At 18.8% G+C, this 17,500-nt stretch overlaps 3 protein-coding genes across 3 annotated transcripts in view; 2 read left to right on the forward strand and 1 right to left on the reverse strand.

Annotated features, from left to right (window-relative positions):
- The window catches only part of PF3D7_0403400 (conserved Plasmodium protein, unknown function), a gene marked incomplete at both ends in the record, with an annotated part of 11,843 nt that extends 2,131 nt beyond the window's left edge, over positions 1-9,712 (forward strand). The window contains 3 exons of the mRNA XM_002808592.1: positions 1-3,227; positions 3,398-9,010; positions 9,206-9,712. The exon at positions 1-3,227 is cut by the window's left edge and continues 2,131 nt beyond it. Coding sequence (XP_002808638.1) covers positions 1-3,227; positions 3,398-9,010; positions 9,206-9,712 — 9,347 coding nt within the window. The remainder of the gene's footprint in view (positions 3,228-3,397; positions 9,011-9,205) is intronic.
- Positions 9,713-10,542: 830 nt separating this feature from the next.
- Positions 10,543-11,745, forward strand: PF3D7_0403500 (ubiquitin specific protease, putative; the record flags this gene model as incomplete). Its single annotated transcript, XM_001351310.1, has 1 exon — positions 10,543-11,745. The coding sequence occupies one exon, from the start codon at positions 10,543-10,545 to the stop codon at positions 11,743-11,745; it is 1,203 nt and encodes a 400-aa protein (XP_001351346.1).
- Positions 11,746-12,845: 1,100 nt separating this feature from the next.
- On the reverse strand, positions 12,846-16,208 carry PF3D7_0403600 (conserved Plasmodium protein, unknown function; the record flags this gene model as incomplete). The annotated part of the gene is made up of 2 exons (XM_002808593.1): positions 12,846-14,770; positions 15,827-16,208. 2 exons carry the CDS (start codon positions 16,206-16,208, stop codon positions 12,846-12,848), a joined length of 2,307 nt encoding a protein of 768 aa, XP_002808639.1.
- Between the last annotated feature and the right edge of the window lie 1,292 nt (positions 16,209-17,500).

Here is a 17,500-nt window from a genome sequence, read left to right on the forward strand (position 1 = left end):
GCAAAGGGATTAATGGGATAACAACCAAAGAGGTTGCAGATTCTTTATTTCTTACCGTGAAAAAAACAAATATTTGTCTTAACAGATTAGTAAAAAATAAAGTTATAATTAAAGTACCTGAAAGAAAAAATAAAAATTTCATGTACCGATTTTTTGATATAAAAATATATGAATATATACAAAAAACGAAACACCTCCTTCCCTTAACCGGTGAAAATATGGAGTTCCCATCTAATAAAAAAAAAGATAAAATTGAAACCATTCATAGTGATACATTAAATAATAATGATAATAATTTGGGGGGGAAAGAAAATCAAAATGTGGTACAGTCCAAAGAAGATGATACATATATTAACAGATCAAATAATAATAAAGAATGTATGTTAATAAATAGTGAAAATAATTTATCAAATAATAATAAAGAATATATATTAATAAATAATAAAAATAATTTATCAAATAATAATAAGGAATATATATTAATAAATAGTAAAAATAATTTATCAAATAATAATAAAGAATATATGTTAATAAATAGTGAAAATCATTTATCAAATAATAATAAGGAATATATATTAATAAATAGTAAAAATAATTTATCAAATAATAATAAAGAATATATGTTAATAAATAGTGAAAATCATTTATCAAATAATAATAAGGAATATATATTAATAAATAGTAAAAATAATTTATCAAATAATAATAAGGAATATATATTAATAAATAGTAAAAATAATTTATCAAATAATAATAATTTTTATAAAAATGAGATACATTCTATACAAAATAATCAAGAAAATCAAAATAATTTTAATACTATACATTTTAAAAAATTAAATGAATCCCTTAATGTTTTAAGTTTTATTCATACTGTAAATAAAATCGACATCAATATATTAAATTATGTAATACCTAAAGAAATACATCTTAGTGATTCTTATGATAATTATTATGATTTCTTTCAATCATATGTAAATCATTTTAAAAATTTTGAAGATAAATATGATTTATATACATGTAGTTTTCATCTCTTTTATTATTTAAAGTTTTTATTAAAAAAAAATGAGAAAGAAAAAATTATAAAGAAGAAAAAAAATAATGAAAATGACATGGGTGCTATAAACAATAAGAAGTATGCGATACAGAAAAAAAATTATAAATCTAATGATGGTGATAATAATAATATTACATTTGATGTTGAGCATGTAGAACATTCTGATGATAATATCACTTTTATAAAATATTTTATGGAAGATACAAAAAAATTAAAAAGTAATTTATTTATTAAAAGATTGTTCCTGTTTTGTCATTTTTTAATTTGTTCAAAAATTGTAACATTTAGATTTATTCAAGATTTATTTCTTAAAATTGAAAATAATGGCAGAATGATTGATCGTAAATCAGTTCAAAGATTATATGATTATTCTTTAAAAATAAATGAATCTTTTAAAAAATATAAAATACCTTCAACCAAAGTTGTAAAATATATTTTCTATGATTCCTATGTATTGAATGAACACGAAGCAAACAAATTCTATATGAAATATCATCAGGAATATATTCAATATATATATAAATATTATACATATAATAAAACTAATAAGGACCCTATGGAATATTATGATATGTCATCAATACAAAAGGACAATGTCAAAAAGGAAGAAACAAATATAGAAAAATTTGACAAAAAATTTGACAAAAAATTTGACAAAAATGTAATAAATGATAAATATGTTCAAGAACAAATTGGTACCAATCAAAATATTTCATATACAAATAATAAATATGATCATAATAAATATAAAGAATATAAAACGATAGATAATTCAACAAATAATCACATATACAATAATAATAATATTTATAATATTTATAATATTAATAATTGTGTAACAAGCATTTTCAATGTTGATAACAAAATGCATGAATATAACATGAACAATACAGGTAATATGAGTATCCCTAATAATAAGAGAAAAAACATGGATATAATGAATGAACCCTTAAATTATAAAAAAAATAAAGTATTACAAAAAGGTGATGATAATGATATGGAAAAGGAAATAATATCACCTGGTCATATAAATAATAATCATAATAATAATAATATTTATAATAATAATAATAATATTTATAATAATAATAATAATATTTATAATAATAATAATAATATTTATAATAATAATAATAATATTTATAATAATCATCGTAGCAGTGGTTTCTCCAATAATAATGAACAATGTAATAATGTACTATATATCGATATTCTGAACGAATCAGCATTTAACCTTAAAGAACAAAATATAAATAATAATAAATATACAAAGGATAATAAAAATATTTTTCAAAATTTCAAAACAACACAAGAATTATCATACAGTATTAATTATTTTAACGGGTTTCTGTTTTCCAAAATGGCAAGATATAAATATTTCCATAAATGTTTAATAAGATTATTAAAAGAAAAAATGAAAAAAAAAAAAATAATACAGAATTATAAAATTAAAAATGTACAAATTAATCAAATATATAATAAAAATAAAAAATATATGAATTATATATCTTATAATATTGCTCTTACAATTAAATATATTGTAAAAAATATGTTTCTTGATGATTATTTAAAAATTATAAATATAGGATGTCAATTGAATTATATTGAAAATTATCTTTTGAACAATAATAATAATAATAATAAAAAAAAAAAACTCAAACTCAAACATTTACCTAAGGAACTTTTTGAATTCTTAACATCTTATTCTTTATTTAGTTGTGATAAAAAAGATATGATTAATAATTTTTTAATAACAAGAAAAAATAATTATTATAATATAAATCAATTAAAAATAAATGATAATGTCTTCTCCAATACGAAAAAAATAAATGAACTATCTGATTATGATATGAATATTATAAAGAATAATGAACAAATTTGTATTTTTGTTTATATTTATAGTAAACTCAAATTTTTACATAATATGAATTTAATACATATCAAACATAAAAAGAAAAAGGTATCCTCCCATCAATTCAAAAGTGACGTTACATTTCATAATAAAAATGATGATTTAAATATTTCATTTATGGATTTGAAGAAAAATAACTTAAATATTTATATTAAAAAAAAGGTAACTATTAATATTTTTGCCCCTATAAAAATCAAATACGCATATTACAACATGATGACATATAACAACTTTGAGCAATACTACTACGATTTATACGTAAGAAAAAAAAAAAAAAAAAAAAGAAAAGAAAAAAAAAATATATATATATATATTTATATATAATACATTCGTTTGCATATATATTTATACCCCCTTATTTATATTTCAAATAATCATTCCCATTATCATTCCCATTCCATTATCATATTTATTTTTTTTTTTTATAGCTGTCCGTTGAAAAGTTCAAAAAGTTTTTGAACGAGGTGTGCTCGAAATACTCACCAGGAGGAAAACCCAAAATACAAGATATCATTCGCGTTTGGAAATTTAAAAATAAGAGCTTTAAATTTCTTATTCTACATAACACCTACACCAAACAATTATATTTAACACGCAAATTTAGACAGCTTTTTATGAATTTAGTAAAAAAGAAAAAATTGAAAAAAGAAATATCCAAAGTAAAACTTATAAAAATTATACGTTCATGTAAAGAATATAACACATTTCGTGATTCTTATAATTTGTCCAAAATTAATTTAAGAAAATATGTATCCATATTTCATAATCTTTATAATAATACGCAACAACAAAAACAATATCAAGAAGTAGATGAAAATCATAAAGGAGAAGGATTACAAAAAAATGCATTCATATCTTCCACATTAATAAATAGAGATATATCTTTATTATGTCCATTTTGTAATGATATCTTTTTTTTAAAAAATGATTTATTAAATCATATAGCAAATATTCATAACATAAATAAAAATTTTTCAGACATCATAAATTTTTTTTCAAAATCAAATCAATTGATACATAAAAAATTAAGTCATTTTTTAAAATATAAAAATAGATTTAATAATGAATCGAATCATGTTTTACAATATGATATAAATCAAGAATATAAAAAAAAAATATATGAAAAACAACAAGAACAAGTAGAAAAAGGAAATATATTATTATCCTTAACAAATCAACATGATAATGAAAATCATACTATTACAAATAAACAACATATGTTATCAAAAAATGAAATGATTTGTAAACAATCAAATGTATATATTTATAATAATGACAATGGAATAAATAAAAATAATAAGAAAAAAAAAAATAAACATTTATATATGTATAATCTAATCAAGAATGATAAAAATAAATTCCCTCAAAATGTTAACAACATGAACTATAATAAACCTTTTTTAAATAAATATTTAAATTATTTTTTAGAAAGAATTAAAATTAAATACACCTTAAGGATAGTATATATATATTTTGTTACCATCATGGTTCAATTAATCATGTCACAAAAAAAATTAAATAGACAGAAAAAAAAAAAAAACGCCAACAATAATAACAAAATAAATAATATAAATAATATAAATTTTATAAATGATGCAAATGATGTAACGGATAAACAAAAAAAATTTAAAAAGAAGAACGAACAAATAAAACCTACCTCCTTAGATGTTTTAAAAAATGGTACACATGGAAAAGAAACAAATAAAAAAAAAATAAAAAAAAAAATAAAAAAAAAAATAAAAAAAATAAAAAAAAAAATAAAAAAAAAAATAATAAATTTAAATATCCATAATGATAATAATGATAATAATGATAATAATTATCACAATCGTCATAATAAAGTTTTGAAAAAAAATAAAATAAAGTTAAAAAAAAAAAGATATAATAAAAGTCATGAAAAAAATATATTATTACATAAAACACATCAACCTTATAATAAGATGAATAATTCTATACTATTAAAAAAAAAGGTCAAAAATAATAAGAACAGTTTTATTGAGTACAAATTAAATAACTTTGAATTAATGCATTTTCTAAAAAACAAAACGAACTCTATACCTTATAAAAAAAGTATATGGAATGCAGTGAATCATATGCTCATTGGAAAATTTAAATATAATATTTGTATGTTTATACAAAAGAATTTATTTCATTATTTTAAAACAAATCTGGTTCACTACTTTTTTTTATTATCAAATGAACATTTATCAAGATGTATTATAAATTACTTTTGCACAAATATTTATAGTTGTACGTATAGTAATATAAATTATTATTATTCTAAATATATAAAAAATATATTTCATTTTAAATTCATAACACTTGTAAATTTAATTAAATTGTTAATAATTAACTATGGAGAGGTATTTACATTATATAAAGAAATAAGCAACTCATTATTTTATTACAAAATTAAAGATGTTTTAAATGTAATCAAATTTATACAAAAGAGAAATTATATAGTAGATACATCTTATGTTTTATCGAATTATATTACTACCGAACTTGTACATGATAATATTTTTTCAAACTTTTTATATAAATCATTATTTTATAAAAAAAAATTATCCCTCTATGTTAAAAAAAGTTATTTTGATAATATTATTGATATTATGTATTTGTATGGTGTATCACAAGCCCATGATTTGTTCAAAAGAAATCACCATAATGATGATCATAATGATCACCATAATGATCATAATAAGGAGGATAATATGGACAATAGTTACTACCATAATAATTATGATTATCATTATGTTTATCATTATGATGATGATAAGAACGAATACAAAAAAGACAAAAGTAAAAACATATGTTATCATATAAACGATTTGATAAAATGCATAAATAATTCCTACATTGAACAAGAACAAGATGAAGAAAACAATAAAGATACGTACCACATTAGTATGGATGATTATTATGATAATTATTTTAATGATAATAGTTTATTAAATGAACATGTAAATAATTCAGAAGACGATTATACACATTCAAATATGGTATGTGAAAAATATTATTTCTATAAAAAATTAAACATATTTCAAGTAAATTATTATATTAAAAATTTTTTGAGTGGAAATATTATTTTGTACGCCTGTAATAATTATATAATTTCAGATGATGAGAAAAATGAAAATACTCAAAATGGTGATATAAGTGCTAATCAACATGAACAAAGAAATAATGATGAAAGGGCATATTCCCGTTTGGATAATGATGAAGAGTTCTTTAATAATAGTAATGATAAATCATCAAGTTATGATTCCTCAAGTATCCAAGATTCGGATATTTTTGATCAACTCTCAGATGATTATGAAATTATTAAATTATTAGAACATGACAATAATGAAAAAAATAAAAAATTCCAAGGAGGTATAAGTCAACATATTAATTATTTAACAAAACATGTGAGTGAATATTTTCCAAACTATTATATTGTAAATCATTTCAAAAAAAGGAAACTAGCCAAAAAACTTTCTCACATCTTTCCATCAAATGATATAATAAACCATAACAAACAATATGGCACATCACATAATAATAATAATAATAAAAAAAATAATAATATGTTTAATTTTACATATTACTGTGATGGTACATATTTTAACAATCCTTTATTCAAATATTTTAAAAAGTATTGTTTATATATTTACGAAAATAAAAATTGTGAAAATAGAGAAATATACAAAGACAGTCAAAAATGTAAACGCTTGAATAATTCAATCATATTATCTTTTAACATGAATAATAATAATACTGAAACATGTAATAGGAAAAATAATAATTTTGTTAATTTTACAAACCTTTTCAAAAAATATATAGAGTCCATTAATATAAAAGATATAAATAATATATACAATAAAAATGAGATACTATTATATAATATAAGCAAAAAAACATTTATAGATTTTGATACGTATCCACAAAATATACATTTATATAATATTGCTTATATATCCAATATACATAAAAGCTTGACGCATTTATTGAATATTCAAATTATTAATATGAAAAATAATATCTTTTGGTTACAACAAAAAAAAAAAAAAAAAATTAAAAAAATAAATAATAATAAAAGAACAAGTAAAAATAAATTAATATTTGTCAAAAACAAAAATAAGGGTAGAACAAAAAATAATTGTATTCTTGTTGAAAAACATAATAATATATTAAATAAAAATAATACTAGTTCATATCCATCATCATATGATAAAAAGAAAAAAAAGTATATTAAAAATATAGAGAACAAAAACGTAATAATTAATAACAAGAATTGTAATAATAAAAACAAATTTGTAAGAAAGGTTCGAGTGAAAGAAAAAAAATATACAAATAATCAACATTTATATAAAGATTCATTCATTTTTGTTATTCACATTTTGTATAAGGTCTTTTATTTAAATAACATTCTGGATGATTATGATGAACAGGGTAATTATAAAACCGTTCCAAGAAAAGAAAAAACAAAACAAAACATCCAAATGGAAAATAATAAACATAATAAATATAATAAAAATAATAAATCCTTATCACAGAGAATAAACGAAATGTATAATAATCAAAACAATATAAATGTTATAAATACATTATATAAAGATCATGAAATAGAGCAAAATAATAATTCTTCCTATAATAATAATAATAATAATAATAATAATAATAATAATAATGATGAGGAAAGCACACATGCAAATAATAATAATTATAATATAATAAATTCACAAAAATGTGATGATAATATTCTACATGTTAACGAAAATTCAGATTCAGTTGTATATAACTATACTGTAAATAAAATGATATTCATTTATTTGTCTGTTAAGAAAAAAAAAGGAAATGGAATATTTATTGATAGTTTAAAAAAAATGTATTTTAAAAAATTTATCGTATTTAATACATGTTATCATAAGAACAATTATGTTTCCATAAAAAAAGAATATGATTTTATCCTTTTTTTTTTAAGTAAATTAAATGTCATAAAAATATTGTCTTTTATGAATACACACAAAATATTTCTAGCGAAATATCATAATTATAATTCATATAAAAGAAAAAATATTTTCTATCAACATAATTATAAGTATCCTTTTTTAAATATGATCAGTGTATATTTAAAAAATGGCAAATTCAATTTTGAGGAATATACTGATAAAACAACAAATAAGTTTAAAAGGTTTATAACGAAAAATAAAATGATAAATTATTTAAATATAATACCAAGGGATATTCCTAATAATATACATAATAATATACATAATAATATACATAATGATATACATAATGATATACATAATAACATAAATAATGATATTTATAATAACATACATAATGATATTTATAATAACCATTTGGAATCGTTAATTTTACCTGACAGACATAATAAAAAATATGTACAACAAAAAATTAATTATCATACAAATAATATGAATTATGCAGATTATTTATTTATAAATTTTATAAATAATAATACTTTGTATAAGCCCAAATTTATACCTAACTTAATTCTTTTGTTTAATATCCAGTGTTACATTATAATACATGACTTTGTTTTTAATTATTTTTTACAAAGTGGTAATCGTATATGTGAACAAAGCAAAGAAAAAGAAACACATACACATACACAAACATATACATATACACATACACATACATATACACAAACATGTGACGATATATCAAGTGTCCAACACACCTTGTTTGAAAGCCCACTAGGAAACAAATTATTATATATGATGCAATATAAAACATACCCACAAGTTATTAAATATATCAAGAAGATAATTAATAGAGCTTGTAAATATCTAGAATTTTCTATTTGTTCATATTACAAAAATTATGAACAATCCATACATAGAACAAAAAATATAAACAAACAAATAAAAAAAAAAAATATATTTATATATTATTTTAAAGATAATTATGTAAATGCAAATATGTTTAATTATATAAATGGTAGTATAAATGTGAAGTTTATTTTTTTTTATATTCTTAAAATTTTTTTCTACTTGAAAAATAATCCGTACAGTACTATATTTGACGTAAGTATAGAAAAAAAGAAAAAAAAAAAAAAAAAAAAAAAAAAAAAAAAAGGATTAATTTATGAATCATCGATCATTATAAATATATATATATATATATATACATATACATGTGTTGTCATGTTTTTTTAATATATATGTATGTATTTATGAGTATATTTATTTCCCCCCCCCCCTTTTTTTTTTTTGTTACAGATATATAAAAGTGTTGAACTTGTGAACTTTTGTGACCTGAACTTTCTATTAAAATCCATGTGTCAAGATAAATTTATTAAGTTTACTTTAATGTATGTATCAAAAAACAGCCAAATGTACAAGTTGAAAAAAAATTACAAAATCATAAATATTTTTAACAACATTATATCAAATAAGAAAATAAAAGGAAATGGGAAAAAAGAAGAGTCTTACAACTTTTTTGATACTACAAGTTTTGAAGATGAAACAGATAATTATTCAACAGATCAATGCACAATTTGTGAATGTACACAAAAGGATTCTTATTTAATTAACATTAATAATAATGATAAAAATAAGGAGGATGGTCTTATATTAAATAATAAATCTACATATAACCAAAAGGAGAAAACAAATTATAAATATAAAAAGTTTATAAAAAAAATTATGTACAAAAAAGTGAAATTATATTATGTGCAAGATGAAAATGTTATTTTTAATAAGTTTGAAGGAACCTTATGGAATTAACACATCAAATATAAAAAAAAAATAACTATAAATAAATATATATATATATATATATATATATATATATATATATATATTTTTTTTTTTTTTTTTTTTTTTAAGAATGTCCACTTTTTATTTTATATGTGTGATTTGTGCATAATTTGTCCTTTGATTTGTTTATTTATCATATTATCAATATATATTATATATATTTACATATGTATGTATTAATTTAAAGTTCATTTGTTTCATCGTTATATATTATGGTTCAAATTAAATATATATATTTTTACATTTTCTTATTTCCATTTGTTTTTTATAATAATCCTATAACTTTTTAAAACACATGATAAAAAGCAAACAATCAAGAGGAAATATATATATATATATATATATATATATATATATATATTTGTAAAATTACAATTGAGCAATCATACAAAATAAATATATATTTAAAAAAAAAAAAAAAAAAAAAAAATTGTAAGAAAAAATTCAAAACAAAATTTTAAGGTCATAGCAAAATTTTTTTTTTTTTTTTTTTTATTTCATATTTAAATGATCATAAATAAAAAAATTATATATACATAATAAATATTTATAATATATATATATATATATATATATATATATATATATTTGTAAAATTACAATTGAGCAATCATACAAAATAAATATATATTTAAAAAAAAAAAAAAAAAAAAAGCTACTTTTTAATATATATTATATATATATTTATGTGCTTGATTTATATTTTAATTAAGTAAAATTTTTGTACAATGCAAAAGTATAAATATAAATATAAATAAAAAGAAACATATTAAAAGATAAGAAAAAATGAGATAAAAATGAATATTACCGAAAATAACCTTCTCGAGCTCCTATCATTAAAAAATTATGATTATTATTTAAAATATTATAACTATGAACATGTTGAAAGAAAACACATTTCGTTTAATAACAGCGGGAACATATGTTACTGTAACGCTTCTTTACAATTAATATTATCTATAAAACCTTTGTGTATTTATTTATTGAAAAAATTAAAAAAAATATCTTTTAATACAAAATCTAAATATAAAGGAGATATATTAAAAACTGTTTGTGATTTAATAGAAGAAGTATATGGGAAAACCAACTCAGATAGTAATAATAATAATAATAATAGTAATAGTAATAATAAAAATAAAAGTTATATAATTTGTACAAATAAACATATAAATTTATTAAAAAAAATTAAAAAATATAATAATAATATTATAATTAATGCTCAAAATGATGCACATGAATTTTTATTGATGTTATTAAATTTTATAAATGTGGAATGTAATAGATATTTAAAGATACCAGAAAACTTCGATATAAAATTAAATGATAAAGATAATAAACAAAATGCTGGAGATAAGTATTGGATAAAATATTTATTTAAAGATAACAGTATTGTGACCGACTTATTAGGCTTTCAAAATATTTCAAGTATTACATGTATTAATTGTGGACATACCAGATATAGTTTTGAATTCTGTATTGACTTAGGTTTAGAGTTTCACGAAGAAAATATGAAAAGTACAAATCTTATAGACCTATTAAAAAATAATATTATACAAGAAGAACATTTCTGTTATTTAGATTGTGAAAATTGTAAATTAAAAAAAACAAGTCGAGTTAAAAAAGGAATATATAGATTGCCAAACTTGTATATGATTATTTATATTAAAAGATTTAAATGGATATATGATCAACGTACAAATTATTATAATAATAAAATCAAAAAAATTGATACTACTGTTTTGTTACCATTAGATGGTATTATTGATTTTACATCCTTTTCACATATGTCAACTCATAAATCATTAATTAATTCAAAATATATTATAGAAAGTATTATATGTCATACAGGAAATTGTTATAATGGTCATTATACTTGTATTGTTAAATATAGTGATGGATTTTATAAATGTAACGATGAAAAAATTAGGAAAATAAACAATCCATACAGCTCAGAAAATATTAACGACATATATTTGTTGCTACTCAGGCGATTACCCTAAAAATTTAAATGAAATATAATTAAATGTAAATGTATAATATATATATATATATATATATTAATATATATTTATGAATATACCGCCTTTTTTAGTATTCTCCTAGACAATATATTGAATCTGTTAATGATGAAATACCATAAAAAATATATACATATAATATATATATATATGTATGTATTATTTTTCTACCAATTTTTTAAGTTCCATTTCAACCCCAATTTGTAAAAATATAAATATAAATATTAATATATATATATATATATATATATATATATATATATATATATATATATATATATTTATTATAATTATTTTTTATTTTTTTTTATTTTTTTTTTTTTTTTTTTGTCCATGTCCTATTTGTATGTATGTGTATATTTGCCCTTTTTAATTATATTTTATTTTAAGAAAAAATAAAGAAGATCACACATCATATTTATTATTATCAAAACTGTTGTAAACAAATATACGTTATTATTTCACAAAAATAAATGTTGTACTATTATTTATTTCGATGTCTAAATAAAGTTATTAAAAAAATTAATGAATAAATAAACATGAACGTAGTATAATATATATATTTATATATATATTACACTCTGTTATTTAAAATTGTATCTTCTTTTATCCTCTTATGTATTAAGATGTAATAAAAAATTGATATATATATAAATTAAATAACATAAAAATGAATACATTCTTTATGATATATATATATATATATATATATACATATGTGTGTAAGAATAGGTATAGACAAGATATAATTGAAAAATGGTTTTTCAAAAAAGAAGTAATATAAAATAAAATAAAATAATGTAACATATAAAATTCACATTTCAGTGTGTATTTAAAAAAAATTACCAAAAAAGGAAAAAAAAAAAAAAAAAAAAAAAAAAAAAAAAAAAATTAAAAATTAAATAATAATATATAAACTGCAAATATTTATAAATAAATATAGATATATATTGAATATGACTATACATTTGTTCCTAATATTCCTTCATTTCTACAACATAATATATATATATATATATACATATATATTTTTATTTATTTATATTTTTTTTATTTTTTTTTTTTTTTTTTTTTTTGTATGTTCATTTTGCCTTCCTCTTTGCTATATCATTTTTTTTTAAATTTCTTTTACTTCGTTTAAGACCTTCATTTTTTGTTAAGGAATTATTTCTTAGATTTTTTTTACTAGTTTCAGAAGGGCCCATTTTAAATATATAATCATTATTATTAAAAATTTTTTTCTTCTTCTTTTTTTGTATATATTCATGCATATTATTCATATCTGATTCATTTGAGCTATATGGTTTTATATTACTTTTAAAGTCGTTTATGATACTATACATACGATCAAATTTTTCAATTAATTTAAAATAGGCGTCTTTATCATTTTTTTTAATTTTATTTAAAAATACATCATTTCCATTTTCAAAAAAATCGGTATAAATATTATCGTTTGGAATAAAATTATTATTTTTTAAAAAGGTGTACATATTTTCTATAATATTATTATTATGATTGTAATTGTGATTATTATAATTATTATAATTATTATAATCATTATAATCATTATAATCATTATACATGTTATTCACATTTTCAATATTATATATATTATCATTATATATGTCTTTTTGTTCATCTTCATTATTAGGAACATTCATATAATCATAATCTTCAACAATCTGAACATTATATATATTATCATACATATTTATTTCTTCGTTTAATTTATCTTTTATATCTTCTAATATAGAAACTTCACTGCTTTTCATATTATTACATGAATTGTTAAGCTCACTATTCGAGCATATCATAGCATTCGGACACATCGTCGTAGCTGTCGTTGCTGTAGTAATTGTAGTAACTGTCGTGGCACTTGTGGTAGTCATCTCATTATTATCATTATTATTACTTTCCATATGATGAAAACTACTATTATTTATATTATTCTCATTTATATGACATAAATTATATATACCATCACTATCCTTTTCTTTATCTACCTCTGGTATTTCATTAGTATCATGTATATTACAAGTATCTTTTAAATTATCTGAACTCATTTTTGGTTCATTTAAACTATCCACATGACAACCAGCAATACTACTACTATTATTATTATTGTTATTATTATTATTATTGTTATTATTATTATTATTGTTATTATCATCATCATTTTTATTGTTATCATCATTTTTATTATTATCATCATTTTTATTATTATCATCATAAATATTATTACTTACATTACTTTGTACAGGCTCATTACTACTATCCAACGTCTTTTCATTATTTACATCTTTATTATCAACGTGATCCTTATCCATTGTACTATCATTACTCGATTTTATAACTTCCTTATGATTTAATAAATCCAATATGCGTTCCTCATTCTTTTCCTTTATATGCTCACCGTTCTGTATATCATTTATAACTTCACTATATTTTACTTCATATGACTTACTTAATTTCAATAATAAATTAAACACATTTTCCTTTAATAACTTTTTTTTATACAAAAAATTATTTATCATACCCTCAACATTTGAATTATCCATATTCATCTCTCCATTATTCAACTTACTAAATATATGATTAAAAAAATTTATTGTCAAATTGTCATATGCACTTAAAAAACTTAATATATTCTTTTCAAAATTTGTACTACTCCTTAAATGCTCTTGCTTACTATTTATATCAGACAACTTTCCATAAAAAGAACTATGCCTTTCACTCAAAAATAAGGGAACCTTATTCAAATTTACATACCCATTATAATAATCCTGAGCAGTCAAGTTCTTTTCATTATATTCTCCAAACTTTTGTAAAATACACTCATATTTAAACAAAATATTTATGTTATTACTATAAATTATATTGAAATAGTGATTCACAAACTTTATATAAGAACTCTTACTGCAACACACTCGCATGAAAAAGTTTAAATAATTTATCAATTTGCTTTTCTTAATGTTCAAGTAATCGCTTTGGCTCATACCTTTCTTATCTAAGGAGGAAAAAAGGGAAATAATAAAATAATGAATTCAACTAAAGAAAAAGGATATATATATATATATATATAAATATATATATGTGCATTGCTTCATAGAATTAAGCATACGTTCATAAAATTATAATCACTCTTCATAATATTATGAACATCTATATGTAATTATGTACACGATCATAAAATTATAATCACTCTTCATAATATTATGTACATGTTCATAAAATTATAATAATTGTTCATAATATTATGCACATGTTCATAAAATTATAATCACTGTTCATAATATTATGAGCATTTTCATGTAATTATGTACACGTTCATAATATTATGCACATGTTCATAAAATTATAATCACTGTTCATAATATTATGAGCATTTTCATGTAATTATGTACACGTTCATAATATTATGCACATGTTCATAAAATTATAATCACTGTTCATAATATTATGAGCATTTTCATGTAATTATGTACACGTTCATAACATTATATTAATTGTTCATAATATTATGCACACGTTCATAGAATTATAATCATTGTTCATAATATTATGTACACGCTCATAAATTTATATTAATTGTTCATAATATTATGTACACGTTCATAAAATAATATTAATTGTTCATAATATTATGCACATTTTCGCGTAATTATGTACACGCGCATAAATTTATATTAATTGTTCATAATATTATGCACATGCTCATAGAATTATAACTGTTGTTCATGTAATTATGTACACGCTCATAAATTTATATTAATTGTTCATAATATTATGCACATTCCCATAAATTTATATTAATTGTTCATGTAATTATGTACACGTTCATAAACTTATAATCAATGTTCATAATATTATGTACATTCTCGTGTAATTATCTACATGTTCATATAAATATAATAATTATTCATAAATTTATAATGAGCTCTCATAATATTATAAGAATCTGCGTGATATTTACACAAATTTCTTAACAGATTTGTTCATATGCACAAATCCACAAGACATTATTTTTCATAATAACAAAATGTAAAATATTTTATATACATACCTCCTGATAAGGAATTTTTGTTTTTCTTGAGAATATTTTCCTTAGAAAAGGAGCTTCCATACCAATAGTTTAAGCTATCCAACATTTGCAAGGTATCTAAATTATTATCACCATTCGTACTATTATTATTACTACTAACAACATTATTGCAGTTGATATTACTACTAGTCCTGCTATTAATATCTCCTTCGTAGCAGTTGTTTAATTTAAAAGAGCCTTTATCGTTTAGGTTTTTTTCTTTATCAGAGTTGTACATTTTATTATCTGTTATATTCATACGATCATTACTTGGTGTATTGCTAAGACTAAAATCTGAGCAAACCTTTCCTTTTAAATTGAGGTTATTTAAATAATTATTATTGTTCTCTTCAGTTTTATACATTTTCAGACTCGAAAAAAAAATAAACAAAAAAGAAAATTAACCCATGTACTTATGTAGATAGCAAGAATAAAAATAATTCACATATATATATATATATATATATATATATATAAATACATACATATATATATATATATATATTATACATTAATATTTCCCGTTAAAATAAAAAAATTAATTTTTTATAAATTAAAGAAATAACAAAATATACAAATAAGATACATCAAAAAAGAGAAAAAAAAAAAATAATAATAATAATAACAATAATAGGAACAATATATATATTGAGAAGACAATGAGAAAATGTGTTGAAATACAAAAATTTATATATTTGTATATATTATTTTTAAAAAGGAAATATTACATATATATATATATACATTCCATTCAAAAAAAAAAAAAAAAAATATATATATATATATATATATATATATATATGTTACAATATAACAAAAAAAATTCTTGCATATATAAATTGATTTGTTTATTTATTGTATAAAACAAAAATATATAATTATGTAAAAAAACATCAAAACTACATTATATTGTAACGAAAAAAAAAAAAAGAAAAAAGAAGAGTTTGTTATAATCTCTTAAGAGAAACAATATATACCCAAATATAAATTTCTATTATGTAAAATATTAATTTTCCACTTTAAAAGTAAAGAAATATATATATATATATATATATATATATATATATATATATTTTACTTATAGATATACACAATAGGAATATATAAATATATAGGTAACAAAAAAAAAAATAAAATAATAATAAATAAATAAAATAATATAATATGATATAACTTAATATAACAATTAAACATTCATTTTTACAATTATTGTATATTTTTATATTCACGCCATGACACAGAAAATAATTTTTATTATTAAGTAACATATATCTACATTTTTATGTCAAGTTCAAAATGACAAAAAAAAAAAAAAAAAAAAAAAAAAAATATACATATATATATATATATATATATATATTTATATTAACATGAAAGGAAAGATATTAGAACTTCACATATAATGTAAAGATTAAAATAATATAAACACACATATACTTTTTTCTATGATAATTAAAAATATAACGTTTCTATTTCTCTCATATGCATCCTATTACTTGGTGTACTATTTTATATTGAATATATAAATGTACGGCACATTATATATACACACATATAAATATATACATATATATATATATATATATATATATATATTTCAAAAATACAGGACAAAAATAATAAAGAAAAAGAAAAAAAACATTATACGTATAAATT

This window comes from Plasmodium falciparum (genome assembly GCF_000002765.6).
Source record: "Plasmodium falciparum 3D7 genome assembly, chromosome: 4".
Lineage (NCBI taxonomy): Eukaryota > Apicomplexa > Aconoidasida > Haemosporida > Plasmodiidae > Plasmodium > Plasmodium falciparum.